Source organism: Vicugna pacos, chromosome 7, assembly GCF_048564905.1.
Source record: "Vicugna pacos chromosome 7, VicPac4, whole genome shotgun sequence".
Taxonomy (NCBI): Eukaryota; Metazoa; Chordata; class Mammalia; order Artiodactyla; family Camelidae; genus Vicugna; species Vicugna pacos.
In genome coordinates this window covers 2,208,717-2,229,994 of record NC_132993.1, presented here as the reverse complement: position 1 = coordinate 2,229,994, position 21,278 = coordinate 2,208,717, and the positions used below count along the sequence as shown (strand labels likewise).

Below are 21,278 nucleotides of genomic sequence, written 5' to 3'. Positions count from 1 at the left end.
GGAGACAGCTCAGTGGTAGAGTGCCTGCCTAGCATGTACAAGGTCCTGGGTTCTGGCCCCAGTGCCTCCACTTAAAAAATGAGTAAATAAATAAACCTAGTTAGCTCTTCCCCTAAAAAATTTAAAAAAAAAAGCTGTCTTCTCTAAAAAAAAATTAAAATAAAGGTATCTGACTTTTAGTAAGAGCTGAGGTGGCAGAGGGAGAAAAACAGAAATCTTTTTTTAAAAATTTTGGCAAATTTGTCTAAATTTCAGAATCGTCTCCTGCGGAGGAGTCAGCTGAGTGGTTAAACAGTGTGCTTTCTGGGTAGCCATGTAACTTATGGCAAATAGTTTTTGCTTTTGGGGGGCAGAATGTCACCCTACTTAGTAAATTCTCAGAGACAACAATGAGAATTTCTTCTTTAAAACAAGTGTAGAATATGCCCTGACATTTTACATAATTAAAGTCAGATGCCAATGAACGTAAATTTAACAGAGACAATGAAACATCTGACAGTGAGATCATGACTCCACTCGTCAGTAACACGGTCCAAAGGTAACTTCCCAGAAGGCCCCACCTCTCCTCCTGCCTCCACACCTACAACAACACCCACATAGAGAACGAGAGGTTGGTGAGTGGTAACATCTACACGCTAAATGTTAGCTGAAAGTCTTTTAAAACAAAGACACAACAGGAGAGTTAGCATCAAAACAAAAAATAGCCAGTGGTGGCCTCCTTTAAGATTAAAGACTAAGAAATCAGCCTTCTACATCATGTGAATTCAGAATCTACACGTAAGAAAGGCCAACAGAGCTCTTGTTCACTATAAAAGTGTTCCCTACTTTTGGCGCATTTAAATTTTAGAAATTAGGATGTTTTTACATTTAAGGTTTCTAGAAACTTAAATCTCATTCCTGATATGAAGTGAGGTCATTTCTCTAAGTGATAGCCACAGAAAACCTGCAATCTGTGGCAATACATTTCCTTAATTTCATGACCATGCAAGTACTGATGAAATCCAGTCCAGTTCTTAACAAACAGAACACGATCCACGTGCGTGAACTAGACAGTACATGCTATCAGACCCTTATTTCATTTATGACATCTCTTCACTTTTCCCCTGTTACTAGAATCAAATGCTTTATGGCCGAGCCTGTTTGTGTCAAAATCTGCAAAGGCAATCTGTTTTATGCACTCCTCTGCTTCACCTATAGAAAGAACTGGGCTTGTTACGATGCCGAACAATAGGTTTTCAATAAATTATCAAACGTGAGACGATGTAGTAGAAACAAGAGACACAAAATTTCTTCTCAGGAAGAAACATGAAGACATAAAGGCAGACGTTGACCTTTGGGCTGTGGCTTGACTCCTTTCTGCCCAGCAACCCTGTTCTTCCTAGAGCTCAGTATGATTAGCAGAAGTTTTGCACAGACCTGGAACGAAAAAGCGTTGCATGGCATCACCATTACATTGAACACCAGCCCGTAAGTCATTTGTTTTCTGCAAAAGCACATCTCTGTGGAAGCACATTTTTAAAACTTTGTTATTATGGATGTTTCCAAATACACACAAAGGTAGAAAGAAGGATGTAATCTGCTCCCCTGTAGACAGTCAACCGCTGCTACTGTTGCCCCATCTCCAGCAGTTTTTCCTGGAGTCATTTGAAACAAAGCCCAGGGATTGTATCGCCTGCCGGTGGCAGGGGCGCACTGGGCACTTAACCCGAGGGGCAGAGGTGATGACGCTTCGATGCGTCCTGCACGTCCAGCTGGCAGCAGTTCACGCCAGCTCCCCTTAGACTGGGCGATGGATTATTTTAGCTACAGAACTTATTTAAAATTATTACCATGCTAGCCTTTGTATTATTTTATATTATTAGCCTTGAAGGTAAATATGTTGAATATTAGCGTTTAACACCCCCATCAGTGCTTGGAAGTCTGTACAAAAAGGTAAAAATGCTTTTATTTTAAACGTAGGCTAAACGTGTCTGGATACCTGAGACCTTATTCCACGTGTGGCACTCAAAGTGGTCATGTGACAAACTCTCACCAGTCTGATGTTTTTCAATGTTCAGATTTGCTATCAAAGCAGAAGTGATATGTATATAAAACACATTTATATGTCTGTATCTACACACCCACACGCTCTATCTAGTGAATACGCCCACCAGCCCGAGGGCCCATCCATCCGCAACCCAGGGGCACACGTGCTGCCCTGAGCGGGGCAGGGCTACCTTTTAAACCGCAGCCCCCAGCCTACTGAGATCTTAGAACATCACTTTTCACTTCAGGACAAGCGATAATCCGGAGAAGCCCGGGTCAGATGCCACAAAGCATCCCAGCAGGAAGGTCTAGTGAACTCACGTTTATTTTCGGCCCAGGAAAAGAAAGAGAGACATGGAAGACGTAAGCCACGGCTGCTGTGACCGCCCCGCACCCCCGGACAGGTTGTTTGATGCCTTCGATCCTGCCCAGTGAGCAGGGCTGCAGCAGCGTCCGCGGCTCCCTCTGCAATCCCATCCCCTTTCACTGAGGTGTTTTTCATTCGTCGAGAAGATGATACATTTATGAAAATCTCACTAAAGTGTTATTCCTAAATCCAAACACAGTCGTCTTAAATTTAATCTACAATACGTCTCCTCCATTTATTTGTGTGTAGGGGAGGGGTGAACCTTAGAATCTTGACATTTTACAGAATCACAGGTGTGTCAACTAATCAGGTGGGGGGGTCCTTTCACAAAGTACACAAATCGCCACGATGTACACTTTCCACACCTTACAATTTTCTGTGTCAGTTGTACCTCTAACGCTGACACGTGTACAGGTCTGTGGGTGTGCCCTCATCTGCTCCCAGGCAATTATTAAAAATAAAGTGAAAGGTCTACATTAAATAAAAAAACGCAAAATTCTCACACACACACCCCAAGTGAATATAAGGTATGGAAAGGGACCAGCCGTTCAATCAAACCTCTAGTATTAGAAACAATCTGTTTTTGAAAACAGCATTTATCTCCCTAAGAGCAATCCAGACATTTTAGGAGCTCTCAGTGTGGCGTCCTGTAGGTCGTATACACTTGGTGAGGAGTTACCAGTTAATGTAGTTCCATAACCTCCAATACACACACACACACACACACACAGTCATTTCTTTAAAACACCATTTAAATTGTGCAGATTGATCACAGCAAACCCGGGGTACAGCAGCACAAGATAAAGCACCGCCTTTACAAAACGAGGATGAACGTCACGCCACTGCAACAGACGTACTGCACTTGTGTTTTAGATTATGTTTAAAAGCACCTGGGGGGAGGGTACAGCTCAGTGGTAGAGTGTGTGCCTAGCGTGCATGAGGTCCTGGGTTCAATCCCTAGTGCCTCTATTTTTTAAAAAAACCTAATTACCTCCTTGCCTCGCCCAAAAAAATTTAAAAAAAAAGAAACACCTGGAGTTTTTCTACAATATAAGAGTCTCATCTTTCACACAACTATCTGCAACCAGTATGTTCAAACACACGACCTCTTTGCTGCTGCGGTCATCAGTGGAGTTATTCTCATCGCCGTGACACCTTAGCTTTTTCTGGCGATAATTTTTAAGTTTGAAAACCTCTCTACTTGTTCTGTGGTTTTAACTTCTTTCAATAGCAGGGGGCTTTGGGCGGGCAGGGAGCCTGGTCTCTTCTTAGGGTTAACGCAGTCTCAGTCTTTAATGTATAAATGGCTTAGAACATGCATAAGTATGTTCCAGAGAGAAACGGCCCCTGAAAAACCTCACTCCACGTGGATTCGTGGCAGCCGTGTGGCTGTTGGCTCTCTGGAGTGGTTACCTTGTATTCTCCATAGCTCTGGGGCACTGGCAGTTATGTTTACAGCATCAGCTTTTTTAAAAATGCTATTAAGAATGATTGGATCATGTTATTTTGCACTAGTCATACTACACATCTTAGATTTATGCTTTACGCTTGTATATTTTAGGACAATATTAATTTTTATTTATTTCCAATTCAAAATATGCAGAAGGAACGAAAAGAGATCGTTAATATTACTGAAATTAAGTCAAATTGCTGCACTTGGGAACAGAATCTTTCCCCAGAATCTTTTATCTGGGGCAGCTCAAAGACCGGCGTAAAGAGCAGGTGAAACTTGCTCAAGTCCTTCTGTAATATCCGAGCAGGGGCTCATGACTTGTATTTGCCACAGACAATGATGACGAACCCAAACCCTTTATGGGGGAAAAAGTAGGAAAACAAGTATTTCCAATATCATTCATCACATTTTTGCTTGTATCTTATCCCACACATACCTCTCTGCGTTGCTTGAAAAACTTCAAAAACTATTTCTTTGGGAAATTGTGACTATGCCCTTATTTACGTGAATTTCACAAATTGCGACAGCCCTTACCAAATGGATGGCAAAGGCTCTCCAACTCCTGAGCAAGTCACTTCTCTGCAATTGTCTTCAAACTCCCAGCCAAGCCAGATTTTAAACAGAAAATAACCCCCTATCTACTCAGAGTAAGAAACCTTAGCCATGTTAACAGGAATGCATTACTTTCGTGTTCAGTAACTTTTGATGACGAATATGTATCTGTACATGTGCAGTAACTTGTTTTAAGGGCTTCAGCCCTGAATCTGACCCTGCAGACACAGTCATGTTATACTTTATTACAAACAATTGCTGAAAGCTAAACAGCTCAAGCTTCCATAACTGCACGATAGTACTTCCCCTAGATTTAAATCACTGTCTTCTGATATCTCACCCATTTTCCCAGAGAGATCTGAAAAGAATGTACAACTTATAGTACATTCTTGTAAATGTATTTTCAAAGCATCACAGTGGTACAGACTAGAGGGTGTGTGTTCAGCTGAACCGAGGGGCGAGCTGGGCGGGCCTGGGTTCCCCTCTGTGCACAGGAAGCAAAGTTCAGGCAATGGTTCCCAGCTTCCGAATGTGTGGACGCGTGTGTGTGTTTCAGAACAGGAGTCCAGGATTATTTTCCACCCTCTACCAGAAAAAAATTTTTTAAGAAGCAGATATTCTGGGAAAGGAACTTGAGAAAAAAATTCAGCACCCCTCCCAAATTAACAAACAGGAAAACGCATGGAACTTCATACTCAGTAAAGACCCCACCTGACGCTGGTGCAGGCACCAGACAAGTCATAAAAAGATTCTCTTCCCTGGTCCAGGACGGGGAGCCCAGCTTTAAAAGTTTACAAAGAGAAAGTGCTTTGGATGCGTGCAATTCTGACCAAGTACGTGCTCCTTCGGGTTGGAAGTCAAGCAATTTTGAATTCACTTAAAACGACAAGGACAAGAAATGCAACCAGCAAGGCCACCGAGCCCGAGCCCCGCGGCTGGTTTGTTTGCTTTCCCCCACATGATGTCTTTTCTGATTCAGTGGAGACCCCTCGCTCACTCACAGGGAGACAGAGAGGATCGGTTTGGAAAAAAAAAAAAGATGCTGCAATACAGAGTGGGGGGGGGTGGGCCAGGGAGAGGGCATGTGTTACATCAGACACAGTACCTGATTTTCCAGTGCACAGCCTGTCAGCGAGGTGGTGCACCTCCTGGGCGATAAGGGAGAGTATTTCATCCTCATACTCTTCTATTATAGCTTCACACTGTGGAAACAGAAGAACAGCATATGGGGATAGATAAGCACTCGAAGCACAGCTTGTTAGGAAGGACTTGTCACAATTTTATTAGCTAAAAATATAAAATCATGTTACCAAAGTGGCCCGTTTTTCTTAGCCCTTTGATTTAAGACATCATTGCATGGGATGAACCCTCTTCCCAGAATGCTAATTGCATCGCTTTCCTGAGACTTAGCGAACTGATTAGTCGTGTTGAAAGGCGAGGGTGAGGAAGGAAAATGGCTCTTTGTATCTGTTTCTCATCCTCAGACTGGGACAGAACACAAGCAACAGGAGGGACGGAAGTCCTGTTTCTGGAGCTGAGAAGTCTTCGTTTTGGGGTTTCTTTTCTTTTCTTTTTTTAGAAATGTTAAAAAAACATAGCTCCTCGAAATGATCAAACCACTTCCCACTAGATTTAACATAATAATCCATTTTGTGGTTTTAAAACAGGGTCTGAAGTGTGAAAATCATTAAGCTTTCTCATCAGTCAAAACAAATGCATCTTCAATTTCACTCTGGATAACAGGCTTGACAGCTACTCAGGAAAGTTTCTTTTCATACCATTTAGAGATTCATCCAGAATTTCACTTTGCTTCCCCTCCCACCCTCCAAATCTGACATTTCAGAGAAGAGGAAGCTCAGATTTGTCCATGCATCTGAAAATCTTAAATTCTGACCGGAGAAGGTGCCTGCAGTGGAGAACCACAAGGTTACACTCGTAGGAACCGTGACGCTACCGAAATGCGTTCATCCGAGACTCATGACTCATTTTCCGAGTTCATTAAATGAGACTCAAAAAAAATTTTAACGGCATTTAAAAGTGTTTAAATTCCACTATAATACATTCATGTGAGACCGTGAAATGCAAGCACACTCACTCGTTGCAACTCCCCTTCCGCAGAACTCTCAGCCTGAATCACCACCTTTGCTTTTTAGTTACAGTGAAATCTTCAAAAGTCAGACGCGGTCCTTATTTCAGGGTTTTGGCCCGGCTGACATTTTGATCAACATGAGCACTAAGGACATTTAAAAAGGCTTTCCCATTACTTTGTCTGATTCAACAGCATTGAGTAAAGTGAAATCTATTGCCACAGATTTTGCCAGGCACATCCTAGCAAGTCCACGGCCAGCATTCTTGTAAAATGGACATTGTGATGCGAGGAAATGTGGCGTAAGGCCAACTGCCACACCTAAGCCTTTGCCCAAGGTTAGTTTGTGTTAAAATACTTGAATTAACTCAGGAGAAAATAATTCTCTCTTCTGTGAGGCTTCAGGAGGAAAAAAGATGATGTGCGTCACTCTCCCTCCATCATTTGGCTCTAAATATGTGAAAATGACATTCATTTTAATTCGGATTTTAACCTTGGAACCACAGCCCCTGATTCCTTATGTGGGAACCTGTAAGAGACCTGCTTTGGCAAGGGGACCGACTGAGTCCCTGTCCCGAGCGTCCACAGGAGCCAGGCAACGTGCAAAGGGTGCCTCCAAGTCACTGGGATTTGGGATGCACTTTCTGGGGAAATCACTTCAGCGTCTCCACTGAGATGAACTATCACAGCTCTTAGGTGTCTCAAAAGGCAAGTCACTCAGCACGGGGTTAACACTGAGAAAGCAGCGGGACCACAAAGCAGATGCATCTAATTTTAATGTGCTTGTCTCCAAAGGAAACGAAACCCAAAAACAGACAGCCAAACCAGAGCACCAGAATCTCTGTGCCCTAGAGCCCAGGATTCCTCCAAGAAGAGTGCTTACCGCGAATTTCAAAGGTCTGTAAGCATCTGAATAAAAATAGAATTTTTTAAATTCTTTGTATATGTCGTCCTCCTTCCTGGGAGCAAATCTCTTGAAAGTCTTCTCCTTGGTCACGGGGTCGTCTTCAAGCTTGTAGTCATTCATCCGCTCACACACTTTGTCCAGGAGGTCTGTGAGAAACGCCTCCGACTGGGCTAAGGGAGTCTGTTGAGAAAAAGAGGAGAAAAAAGGGGAGGAAACGCGTCTTAACGTTAATATTACTTTAAAAAGACCTTCCACTGAAAGCACGTGGGAGCACCCCCCCGTGCAAACAGTATTCCTGCCCCGATACAGTATGTGGACAGTTACATTATTTACCTAACTTGAGAGGTTAGCTTAAATTCTGGCTTTCAAAAAGCGCCTGGGGGTTGAACGTAGACAGAAGAAAAACTTACAAACTAGAAACTATACTTGCCATAAGTTTGAAAAGTCATTGAATATGCAGAATAATCCATTAGGGCCAGAAAATGGCTGTTATGATCTATTTTCGTGCGAGAGACAGACAGGCAGGCAGACAGAGCCAGGGGGAGCGCCCGGGTCTGGTGTCAGAACTCTCCTCCAGCGCAGCGCAAGCTGGGCGAAGCCACGAGTTTTGCGCCCCGCGCGCCGTGGGCCCCTCCGCGGCGGCTGCAGGCCGGTAGGGCAGGAGCAGGGACAGAGCAGGGACAGGGACAGGGCAGGGGCAGGGAAAAGCCAGGCTTACGGAACATCCCGGCTCGCGGGCGCGGCTGCGCCGTCTTTGGAACAGCTGGTGCCCGTCTCCGCGCGCCCCTCTCCCTCCGGAATCCAGCGAGGATTCAGAGGACCCTGTGGCCACCACCTCCGCCCCGCGCGGGGGTCAAAGAGCACCCCTCGCCCTTGGTAACCAGGACAAAAACTCGGGGGCCGTCTAGACAGGTCAAGGTGCAGGATGCGGCGTCCCCGCGGCTCCTTCCGGAAGGGGGCGGGGACCCGCCAAGGGCGACGAGGACGCGCCGCGGCCCCGGCCTTTGCGGGCTTTCTCCCTCTCCACCCTCTGCTGATCAAAGTAGGAAGTTTGCATGACAACCATGGTGAAAGGGGCTGAATCACAAATGAACTCGATTTCTGCGATGTTGATCTCTCCAGCCTCCATTGTCCCCTTTCAGACGCAGTGTGAACCCTTCCGGTGCCAGCGACCGCGCGGCATTCACATGCGCGCTCCGGGCGCACAAAGGCCTCCGCGCCGCCCTCCCCGCCATCTGGCCGCGGGTCCGCGCCCGCCGCGGTTCCCAGAGCCCGGGGTGCGGCGCTCCTCTGCGCCGTAAGCCTGCTTCCAGCAAAAACCCGCTCGAGCATCGCCACCGTCACCCCCCAGTCTCAGTAAGGAATCAACTTGGGGGGGGGGCGGAGAGCAAAAGAGAAACACCACTAATTAACTTTCAGCTCCCCTCGCCACGTGCGCCGTGATAATATCCCGCCTTCTCCCCCAAAACTTGACTTGAACTGGATTACGAACTGCTTTCAAGGCCCACGCATTCAACTTTGTGGTTTAATAGTTAATTAAACTGGAATGTACCACAGCATTATGTATTCGCTAAAATATCGGGTTTTTTTTAACGCGAGGGTTTTATTTTTTAAAAATGTCTAAATGCCTAAAGTGAGTGGCTTAAAGCGCACACTCCAGACACAAGCTGTGCTTCATTTGCACCTTTAATTGTGCCACTTAAGCATCGTTGTAAAACCAAACCAAAAAAAAAAAAAGGTTAACAAACTGAAAATCTGTTTTATCAACTTACAGAAACTAACGATTAAATCTGTATTGGGACTGAAAAGCTAGAAAACAGAGGTAAATCCTTAAATTACAGCTCATCAAGCAGATCGTTAACAGGACAATTGTGGCTTTTTCCTGCCACACAAGCACCTTAGTGTATTTCCTTATCTGATCCATGTAAGTTCACTCATAATACCTTCTGGATGTCAGCAAAGCAGCATTTTACCTCAAAGTGAAGAGCTGGCTCTTTCATTTAAAAAATCTAACTGTAATCAAGAATCTATTCTCTCCCCCCTTCCCTGACCGCCTCCTTCCCCAGTCGCACCGCAGACACTGAGGGGGAGGAGGTGTCACACGAGGGAGAGGCTCCGGCGGCCGGGAGGGCGCACCCGGAGCCCAGGACACAGCCCCAGTGCACCCCAGCCTCTCACGCTGAGCTGAGGCCGCTCTGGAAACTGGTTCTTCAAGGCTGACCTCACATCCTGAGCTGCGTGCAAAGATTTCTGAATATATAAGATCTGAACAAGTCAGGGTGTGAATGTGTGAGACCTTTCACAGCTGACTTTCAAGAGCCATCTTATGTATTTCCTGGGCTGGTGCGTTTTGAAAACAGCCCTCACATGTAACGTTCCACCAGACGGGGTGCTTTTTCTTGTTTTGAAAGTGGAATTTTACACGTTCGAATAGAGTCGTTTTGTACCATTTTAATGCAAGTACGTTATATCTAGGGATCAACACGTGAACTTTGCTGGTTTTATACACCTTGGAAGGCTAAGAGGCTTTTTGGTGTAATTCGCTGGCTCTTTTGAGTAAACATTCTTTAATAGAAAGAGTAGAAAATGTTGCTGGCAGAAAGCTCAGAAAAATGCCGTTTACAGTCTTCACTGAAAACAAGAAAAGAAAATACCCAACATGAGGCTATTAGTGTTTGTTTTAAAGAAAAAAACATTAAAAACTGATTTAAAATCCCAATCTAAGCATCCGATTTGGGGAGAAAATTTCAAAGAAAAAGATGCTTGCGCACTGCAGCTCTTCCCACATTTACTAAAATGCACAATGTCAGAGCTTAAAATGATTCCGCGTAGCTGAACCACCTTCAGTAAATTTAAAGACTGTTCATGGAATAGTTGAGCCCTTTTCTCCCCTCAGAGTGTTTTGATTATTAGAAGAGTGCAATAAGTATTGGGGCAAGTGGAATAAAACGAAGTCTTTCTTTCTATACTACGAAGATTTTGAATAGTGCTTGTCAACAAAGCAACTCCTGTTGTAATCTTAGGGGAGCACTGCCTACACTCTGGAAGGAGGGTCTCGGAGATACTAACCTCATTAAAATATGAATGAAAAGGCCGCCATCGCTGTATCAGAAGAAAACCGACCCACTAATGCGGTTTTCTTATCAGCCATTACTTTTACACAGGACTCATTTGGTATAAGTTATAAATACAAAAACGATCTGTTACAATTTCGCTGCTATCTTGAAGCACGTTCATCACAGTAAATACCGACTCTTCGCACTTTGAAACCTAGCTACAGCTCTGAACTGTGCTCAGTATACATAGCGTCTTTCCCCCCCCCCCCCTTTGGGGCTCTTCTGACCATGTGTTTGTTATGTAAGCGATGAAATGCGGGTGGGAGGAGGTACTGGTATCCCAGCTTGAAAATGGAAAAGAGTATTTGAAAGTTTTGGCTTTGTTTTCTCGAGAAAACTGGAGTTAGGGATTTATTCCAGACCGCTATGACAACACTTTAATAACAGTCAATTACAGGGTGCTTCTCATGTTCCTTCATTACTGTGTCTCTGTTAATCTTGTAACAAATTTCTTGCTTGATAGCTATCACAATCAGGCAGGAACACAATTATGTTACAGTGTACAGTTGGACGTGGACACTGTCCTTGTGGCATATCTGTCTTTTTCACAACAGTCTGGCAATCTCAAATAAATCTCACTTATCTTCGCTGTTACTTTGGAACCTCCCTCAGATGTGAAACCAGTATTCAGCCTGTTTAGTGACTGATAAATCGTTTCACATTGTTGCGAAGATTTTCTTTCTAGAGGTTTAGTTAATGTAAAAATTGTAATAGCGTTACAGCAAATATTTCATCTTGTTTAATCACGAACTTTTCATCCATAAAAAATTGAAATCACTTCTGATATTAGTTAAAAGTCAATATTTAGAAGTGAAAATTCAAACCTCCTTTGCTCTAGGCTATAGCAGGGAAAGCATGAATCCAGAAACTCTAGTAAGTTGATGAGATATGTAATTAGCTTTTATGTTAATTGACTGCTATGAGTTTGTTGCATGACACTTCTTCATATAATATGCAAATAGCATTGACTGTTTAGTTTTATTAGATAATATAATTAGAAATCTAAAGAAGCTCATTTCAGTGAGGAAGAATACAGGCTGATACATTTTCCAGTGTTCTGTGTATCAGAAAAAATGAATCCCATCTGGGCTTAATCAATAAGAGATTTTCAGTAGCCTTTGTTCAGACAGCCAAAGCCAGCCAACATACAACAGAATTAATATTAGTTTTTCCAGTCACATAAATTCAGTGTTAAAACAGGTGAATTTGTGCAATCAATAAAACCTTGGGGGCAAAAATACAAAGATTCCAGCACAATTTACCATAAATGACACAGTAAATTTATGAAAATAACATCAAAGTTTTGCCTCCTTTAATTTGAATAATGGGAAAAAGTCATCCTTATCATTTGAAATGAAGCATTTTGTGTTTCCTATTCTTATTCATGGGAACATTATGTCAACAGAAAGTATATGCTCAGGTTGTGAGAAAAATAAAAATAATAAAAATTAGAACAATGTGATTGGGGGGGAATTTCCCCCAGGATTCAAAACTGTTAAAATTTCAATCATAGTTTTTTTATTCTGGAACCTGTTTTCAACTTAACAGTATAGAAAAGGTAAAAGTGTAGAAAAATTGCATAATGGATCACCATTAATGAACTCCAATTTGGGGTCATCTAACTCAATTTGACTTTTTTTCCTAAAGTTAAAACAACACTTTATTTTCATTATTAAATACAAAATTGGCATTTGCATTTGATTTCTCATTTTAAGAAGTATTCTATTAGTCTTAAAATAGTTAGTTTTCAAACATTTTAGGGGAACTGGAAAGAAATACAGCTCTCCGTGTGAAAAATGTTACAATTTTTCAACCTTTGTTAAAAATCACTCTAAGGGAGGATTTAGGACGCCCTTTTCACGCCGCTTCTGAGCTTTGACCTCTGCTGGCTTACCCCGGAAGGATTTTGCAGATTAAAAAAAAGTGATAGAAAGAAGTGACAGTGCTTAAAAGGGCAGAGGCAGGGGGACTGCGGCACTGATAGTGCTGATGTGCGTTTGTTCATTCAGCAAATATCTATTGAACTCCATCTCCCTGTCGGACAAACACACCTCTCCAATTCAGATTTTTTAAGGAGACTTCTGTGATTCTGAATAACAATTAAAAGAAATACTTGAAAAAGCCTGTGTGCCTGGAAGAGGTCCAGTAAATATTAGTTGATGTTACTGTTGACTCCTGGTCTGCCAGCTGAGCGGAAGGTCACATTGATGCAAAATCTGCATCCTTATTCACAGGCTTTCGCCCCCCTCCCAAAACTGCGTCTTTCGTCGTCTTGTTACTGAAAATGTAATGGTTATCAATTTCTAACCACCTCTTGGAAACACGTCCCCGGAATAGCAAAGGGGGAAAGTCCCACTTCGGGCATCTGTTGTGGCGTTCCCCAGCTTCGCCATCTGTATACTTGTGGGCAAATGGGCGGTTTCCTTAGAACACGTTAGAGGGCTCGGAGGAAAAGGACAAAGAATGGGATAAGTTGAGAAACTCGGGGTGCCCCGTCTCCACCACTGCGGAAACCTGCACGCACACACTGGTTCCCGCTGGCAGAGAAAGCGCTCTCCGTCTTTAAAAACACTTTTAAGTAGGAAAAGTAACACCTTGACTTGATTTATTTTGGATCCAAAAGCGACAAAAGGATAGACTAAAAAGTAAGGCTGCTGCCTACCCCAGACCTGAAAGCTCAGTTCTCCTTCATCCAGGAACATTCTAAGGGCACCTCTGTGTGTGTTTGCATGAATGTGGGTGTGATGAGAGTGTGTGTGCATGTGTCCCTCTGCAAGTGTATATATACATGGGTGCGTGTGTGTCCGTGTGTGCGTCTGTGAGCATCCCTCCTTCTCTTTTCCTAAAGCAAATCTCTATTTTATTTATTTAAATTTTATTTTAAAGGGTCTGAAACAATCCCTTTTTATTATTTTTTTAAAAAATTTGGAGGTGGGTAATTAAGTTTATTTATTCATTTATTTATTTATTGAAACGGAGGTCCTGGGGATTGAACCCAGGACCTCGTGCATGCTAAGCACGCGCCCTACCACTGAGCTCTACCCTCCCCGGCTTCCTTGTTTTTTTTGCACAAGATCAGAGCACAGCACACACTGTCGGGTGCACTGTCTTTATCACTTGGGGACAGGACGGCTCGGTCACATCCAGGAGACTGAGGACTGTCTACTGACTGTCACTGGATGAAGGCACACTTAAGAAGGAGGCATCAAAACTTACATCCACTGTCACGGGAGAAGGGTTCAAAGATGCCTGCATCCCGAGGGCAGGTTTAAAAGAGGAGCTCCTGGCCATCATGAGCCATGGCAGAAGCTCTCTGAATATTTGTTAAAATTTAGTTTGGGGATACATCTTACCTTGTTCTGCCCTGAAGCAGTACTCTGAGAGGGACAGGGTAAGTGTTTTTCGTCCCCTTTCCCAGGGGAGGAGCCAGGCCCTGGAGACTTCCTGCCACAACCGTCACGCGGCAGGGCCATCTCTCCACACTCTCCAGCTTCTGGAGCTGAGGACCCAGCGAGGCAGGCACGACAGCCAGGAAGACCCTGCGGCCCTGCTGTAAAGCCCCCACTTGTCAGATGGGGAGACTGAGGCACAGACAGGCCTTGCCTGGGTGTCAGGGGGCAGGGCCAGAGTTGGTACCTAGCTGCTCAGTCTGCTTGTCCGTGGACACGTGGCTGTCCTCCACCAGGTGACTGGGTAGGGCCACACCACAGTTCCTAGGTAGAGGCCCTAACCCCCAGGACCTCAGAACATGACCTTATTTGGTGATGTGGCCTTTAAAGAGGTGATTAAAGTGAAACGAGGTCACTAGGGTGGGCTCTGATCCCAGAGGACTGGCGTCCTTATAAGAAGAGGTCAGGACACAGACCTGCAAGAGGGATGACCATGCAGGGACACAGGGAGAAGACGGTGTCCACACACCAAGGAGAGAGGTGTGTGGCCCCAGGAGGAAGCAGCCTTCCCACTCCTTGCGTTGGGAGTTCCAGCCTCAGGGACCGGGGGACAATGGGTTTCTGTTGTGAAGCCACCTGGTCCGTGGGACGAACACAGTCCGAGCCTGAGCCCTAACACGGTCCCAGAGCGCGAAGCCCCTGCCTGAAGCCTCCTCGCTGGCTGCCACCAAGCGCATCAAGCTGAATACGTCCAGAGAGGAGGCCGGGGGCTGCTGGAGGGCTGACACCCTGAGGGGACACGGAGCAGCGCGCGATCATGCTGGTCTGCAGCCGTGCACGTGTGCGATGATCCCGTCTGAGCCCGGGGTTCTGCCGCAGGCCCCCCAGACGCCGCCACGCTGGTCTGGCACCACCCACAACCTGCTGTGGGCTGAGCCGGACGCTGGCCTCCTGGCTCTTCCAGAGTCCTTGCCTGCGAACCTGGAAGGAAAACAACACCTGTTCTCAGGTGCCCGACCAGGTCAAGGAAGGGATAGGCAAAGCCTCCAGGAGTTTGGCATGAGAAATGAACGCACGGGGTGAGGGCGACTTTCCCCCTGGTGGGCGCCGACGGCTTTCGCTTGTCAGCGCCTTTAAAGGGAAGGGACCTAAGGAGCACAGGCAAATTCCCGTGCTCTCCTTGCCGACGAGACGCAGGGCAGTCCGGTGACGTCGAGGCTGGGCGCCTCGGGAAATTAGCCTGGGGACCACTCGCCCCTTCCTTCGCTTCCCATCTTCTCAGCATCCCAGAGCTGCCGGCTCAGGCATCTAGGTGCGAGGTACTCGAAGTGTGGTCCCTGGACCGGCAGCCGTGGCACCCCAGGGCCCTGGCCACCTCCCAGGACCCGCTGCGTCAGACTCCCTTCTCCCGAGGCCCTCGGCAGCCGCGTGCTCAGGACAGAGCGGTGCTGCCTAGCATCCCTCTGATGGCGGTCATGGCGGTGGTGGCGAGTGGGTAACACCTGCACTGACTTTTCTGTTTGCTGCTTCTGTGCTCTGCCTGGAAAGAGCAGAGACTGGAGGGAGGGCTGTTCAGGACAGAGAGACATCGATGAAAAGGCCGGGCCTCAGAAACACATCAGGGATGACCTCCTGGAAAAGACACCTCCGTCCTCAGACCCAGCGGCACCCCTGGGAGAGCCTTGCGCCCCCATGACCTTGATGAGCGCCGAGCTCCGTGAGACGGCAGATCACGAAGGAGCAGACACAGTTCCAAGACAGAGATCTTTCATCCACACGCAGAGAAGCAGAGAGGAGCCCGGGGGGCGGCGGGGGCACCGCAGCCGGTCCTGGGCGCCTGTCTTGAGAGAGAGCGCTGTCACTGTGTCACAAGGCTGGACGTCTCCTGAAATGCTCTGAGGCTCTTTCTCCCTGGCGTTACTCTTCTCTTGTGCATGTCTGACCTTCCCTCTGGCCCCCAGCCCCGCGCCAGGGGTGGGTGCTGCCCGAGGGGTGACTTGTGGGGACCCTCCATCGCCGGGGAAAGCTCTCTGGGCTGGAAGCCCGCGTGAGTGCACATCCCTTCCGGCCCCGGCCCCGCGGGCCACGGGTACTTGCGTTAGAAACTGTAGGGAGAGAAAGGGGCAGTGTGTCCTCTGATGCCCCAAACTGGGGTCACCCAAGGCAGGCAGTTTGGAGCTGGCTCGAACACGACATTTCAGGTGCTGCATCTCCCGCTGGGTCAGAAGTTTCTTTGTCTCAGAAACACTCAGTTTTGACCCAGTCAGTCCTGGGAGGTGACCAGACGTGTGACGGCCTGTGGCGGGTCACTCGTAAACTCTTGGAGCGTGTGGGAAGCCACCACTCCGCAGGGCCAGAGGGAAGGTCACCTGTCTTTGCTTTGCTGACGATTTGAGGGCCCAGGTGTACAGTCGCTCTCCCGGCCTCACGAGAACGGGCCCAAGCGTGGGCCCGATCCAGACCCCGCCCAACCTCCGGCTGCAGGCGGACGGAGAGTCTGTTCACAAGTCAGCCTTGTTCCTGTCAGAGAAAACGTCTCTGTTTGTTTTGTTCTGTTTTCCTCATGGAGGGCCACGCGCGACGGTGAGTCTCCCTGTCAGCTGCTCACAAACTGAGCGTTCAGCGAGCGCTGTCTCCCCCCGGCAGTGGGGCTCCGACGTGCGAGGGGATCCCCTCACCGTGGTGGCGTCCTGACCACAGGCTCTGTCCCGTCCCGCCTTCATCCACGGGGGACTGGGACTGAGGCCTCCTTGTGTGCCCCCCGCACGCCCAGCCCCATCACAGGCCTTTCTGGGGGCACCGGCCTCACAGGCAGCCCAGGCTGGGGCGCAAAGACCCGTGAGAATCTGTGCCTCGCGGCTCCCTCACTTCAGACGTTTAGGGCATGGCCCACGTTCAACACATGAACCGCTCCAAGTTGAGGGTGGACCGTGGAGGAACAACGGTTCAGATTTATCACGTCGGCAGGAAGCCCCATCACAGCATCACAGCATCACAGCCTGGAGGCGGTCCTCAGCGCCACTGGGCAGCGACCGCCGGCCTCTCCTTAGTCCTTCACAGCACGTGCTGCCCCTGTGCCCCCCGCCAGTGTCCCTTAAAAGGAGACAGACGTGAGAGCATTTGTTCCATTTGAGCAAAGTTACTTTTTCACTATTTAAAAATTAACCATCCCAAGAGGTAACATTAAATCTCTTCATTCCTGATTCTCTGTGCATTTGGAGAAACATTGTCTTTCTGCTGGCTAACACCCAGATCTTGGGGGGGGGCTACACTTCTAAGCCAGGGGTGAGAAATACTCCGCCTAAAGCTCCTGAAGGGAAGGAATCCCGGCCCGCCGCTCTTCCAGGCTCTTCCAGGAGCCTGGGCTGAGGATGGAGGGAAGCTTTCAGGGACGTGGCTGCTGGGCTCTGTGATCGCAGAGGCCATGAGCATCCGCTGAACCCCAGGCACTGAGCACAGGGCTGGGGCACGGATGTAAGTGAGAGCAAACGGACCATTTCAAGGGCGAGGTCCCGTCCCGCGCAGGAGGATGGTGCACGGAGAGAGCCACGCCCAGAGAGCCCAGCACAGGTCACCGCCCTGCGGTGGGAACAGTCACATGCCTGCAGTTTCCCGAGCGCCCGCGTGTGCCAGCTGCTGAGTTAGCTGCGAGGAGACAGCAGCAAACAAAATTAAGGTGGTCCCTGCCCTCTCAGGACCTGGGGTCTGGGCCCCCACCTGAAATCACACAGGGGCAGGTTGGCCTTGGGGCCCCCCAGGCCATCACCCGTTTTGTGTACAGGAGCCAACGCTGGTTTTTACATCTGCAAGTGGCTGGAAAAATCCAAAGAAGAGCAATATTTTGTGATGCATGAAAACAACGTGAAATTCAAATTTCAGTGTCTACAACACAGTTGTCTGTCTCCTTCCAGAAGACCCTTGCCCAGCCCCACTCTGGCGAGCCGCCCCCCATCATCGCCCAGGTGGTCTCCTGACTGCACTTCCATCCTCAGATGCCCGCTCAGCCCCGCCTGCCCACGTGAAGTGGTCCAGGCTCCGTGTCTCCCCCCTGCCCCCCGCCCCCTCAGCATGCATCTCCCCCCCGCCCCCCACCCCCGCAGCATGCATCTCCCCTTCTCTGGATGCCAACAGCTCTTCTCTCCTGGAGGCCGTGATAGGAGGCCTAGATGTGTTTGGCACGCACACGTGCACACACAAGTGAAAGCACAGACAGCTGCATCATCCCCAGGAGGTAGAGCTGCCTCTGCCCAGACCCTGTCTTTACCACCGGCCTGCACGCAGTGAATCGAGTTCATTGTTGATGGTAGAACGTCACACACGTGACTTGTCCAGCCTCCCACACCCTGCTGGGGTGGGGATTGTTATCTCATGTTGCAGGCCAGGAAACCGAGGCCTTGAGAAATTCACACAGTGATTTATGGGGCCCAGGATGGGACATTTGCCCCAGGCCCGCGTCTCCCCACTGGAACCACGTGGCTGGCTCCACGGTGGACACGCAGCAGCTGCCTGTGCTCCCAGCCTGCTGCCTCTTACAGGGAAATCCCCTGCTCTCCACCCAGGAGGCCCCCGGGGCTCCCGTCCCTGTCTTGTCCACCCATCGAGGTTGGGGGCTCCATGCCACTTCGCCGGATGCAGGCCCCACAAGTAGGTCTCTTGCCCAAGGTCACAGAACTAGTATCCACGTGAAGCCAGAGATAATCACGTCCACTTGATGCTGAAGCCCTTCCCTGAGTGTAGGGGCCAGAGGGAGTGACCCCGGCCCTGCCCTCGTGGCGTTGCTTGGGTGCCTGCGTGTCTACCTGCCGTGCATGGCCCTGGGCAGCCCACTGGCCTCCTCTAGCACCAAGGAGTCACCCCCGAGCCACCGTGTCTAGAACAATTAGTGTCACAGAGCGCAGCCTCTCACCTAGTCTCACCTTCTCAAAGACAATCAGTGAGTTGCTTTCCCTTCAAAGTTTCCAAGGGCAGAATCGTTCAAAACCACCAGACTCAAAGCTGCAGCACGTGAACGCCAGCTCCCTCCCGAGGACTGCGGGGCGCCCACGGCCAGTCCTGGCTCCTTTTGTCCCAGGGAAACAGTGGCAATCCTCTAAATGCATCCTCTTTATCCCTCCGCTCCTCCCTGATTTGTGGATTCAAACAATTCTTGTTCGGCGGAATAAGGAGCAATTAACAGGCTGGGGATTTATGAAGGATAAGTCATGCCAGGCGGTTCTGACAGCTTGTTTGGAGTGCAACAGAATCACGAAGTGCATTATGTACTTAGACTTCGTGCTCTGTCTAATACCAGGCTTGTGAGATGATTCTTGCCAAACAGTCTGCGCCAGCCTGGGTGAGAACGGTCTCATGTACTGGAAAAAAAAGCGGAGCTCAGAGCTGCGGGGCGTCCAGCTGCAAACCCAGGCGGGGGCTGGGGGGGCCTCGTTTCTCGAGGGCCACGGAGGTCGGTGCTGGGGTTGGTTTCCCTAACACCTTTACTATTGATCTGGAGGGCGAGGGCACTGCCGGCCACCCTGCGACGTGTGGCAGGAAGCACCAGCCCCGCCAGGGCAGCCCTCGGCCCTCCCAACCTGCAGCCTTGAAGAGAGGCCGCAGAGGCCCCCCCGCCCCCGTCCAGCACCCCCATCGCCTGACGCCCAGCAGGAGGGCAAGCTGGGAGGACAAGCCCACTCAGCCTCAGGGACTCAGGAAGACAGCCGGGCGGCCCCAGGGCGGCCAGGCCGGAGGGGTGTTGTGTTGATAACCCCAGTACCGGCAAACACAGCTGGACTTGGCATCAGGGACTTCGCAGGTGTGAGCAGTTAAGACGAGGTCCTATTCAGTTAGGCTGGGTCCTACTCCAACATGACCTGTGCCCTTACAGGGCTTGGAAGAGACACACAGACACCCAGAGCTGGGGAGACCACGTGCCGATGGAGACAGAGGTCGGGGTGGGGCCATCTCCCAGCCAGGGACGCCGGGGACCGCCAGCCCCCACAGGAGCTGGGAGAGACAGGGATTCACTTCTCTGAGGCCCCAAAAAAGAACCAACCGCCAACAACACCTTGGTTTTGGACTGCTGGCCTCCTGAACGTGAGGGAGTCACTCCCCTTGAAGTGCCCGGTTGGCGGTTCTTTGTATGGCCGAGCAAGTCTGGTTTAGAAATGAAGGACTGAGGAGTGAGTCCAGTGGCCCAGACTCCTCGGGGCAGGAGGTGCAGCTGTGAGCGGAGGCGCTGGGGAGGCCCGCTCCCACCCGGGGAGCTGGCTCATTTCCCTCCAGGACGTGAGTGGCAGAAGCGGGCGTCTGCATCCTCTTCAAGGCCCGCGGGAGCGGGAGCAGGCGCTAGCTGGTCCCGTTAGCTCCCGGCTCCTTCCATCAGGCCTTTTGTGTGTATTGATCAATGGAAACGCATGCGTGGCCAGCATTTGTTTAATTAACTTTAATTCTGTGCTAAGCTACTGTAATCTTTCATTCTCTCCCATCACTTCATACCCTCTGATAATTATTATTTTTATCTGTTCAGGGGTATTGAATCATCTGTTTTACTCCTCTCCCCGAGGATAGCATAGCATGTCATCTTCCAGTATGCCCCCAGTGCTAATGTCGCTGTTCTCTCGTGAGGCCAGAACGTCTGGTCAATCAGAACACACTGCCTCCACTCGTGTTGTGCACAGTGCCCAGCAGCCTGAGCAGCAGCAGAGACCGTGCGGGGGCCGGGAGGAGGCGTGGGCGCTGGCGGTGCGCGAGGCTGCTCCAGGCGAGCCGGACCGAGGTTAACAGGTGACAAGTCCTCTTTTCTCTTGACATTGCATCATTTTCCCAGGGTCTTCACAAAATAGTGGAAATAGTCCCCAAACGCCTCACAGATCCAAGAGAGAAGTGACACACTATCGAGCGAATGCTCTTCATTTCACAGATGTTGAGAATGCCCTGCGAGCACAACATTGTGCTATGTGGTGTAGGGACTGGGGGCACAAGGTAAGAGGTGGGCTTCAGGAGAGAGATGCAGTCATTCACAGATGACTAGAATAAAAGGTAGGATCTCACAAATGCTCTAACAAAGCTATAAAAATATTTTGGATGTTCAGACCATGCAAGGGAATGTCTGTATTTCAGTTTCTGACAAATTTATCCCTGTGAGAACCTGCCAGGTGTCATTCTAATTCGATGGGGAGGGGAGTATGGTTTGTTTAATGAATGGTGCTAGCACATGTGACTTGCTTTCAGCTGGGAGAGAAGAAATCCAGCCTGTACCTCACACCATATCCAAAAACCTGGTTCCATACAGATTCAATGTTTAAACACAAAAGCACAAACTATTGGAAGAAAATTTTAAAAAACTATTAGTATGACAAAGGGAGGAGGCATTCTTAAACAAGATGAGACACCCAGAGCCATCAT

The 21,278-nt window shown here is 48.7% G+C and overlaps 1 protein-coding gene across 1 annotated transcript in view; it reads right to left on the bottom strand.

Annotated features, from left to right (window-relative positions):
* Positions 1–1,378: 1,378 nt before the first annotated feature.
* The window catches only part of CNPY1 (canopy FGF signaling regulator 1), a 46,952-nt gene continuing 27,052 nt past the window's right edge, over positions 1,379–21,278 (bottom strand). Inside the window, exons 3-5 of the mRNA XM_072965352.1 lie at positions 7,367–7,570; positions 5,503–5,599; positions 1,379–1,416 (exon numbers count right to left, since the gene is read on the bottom strand). Of these exons, the coding sequence (XP_072821453.1) occupies positions 1,379–1,416; positions 5,503–5,599; positions 7,367–7,570 (339 nt within the window). The remainder of the gene's footprint in view (positions 1,417–5,502; positions 5,600–7,366; positions 7,571–21,278) is intronic.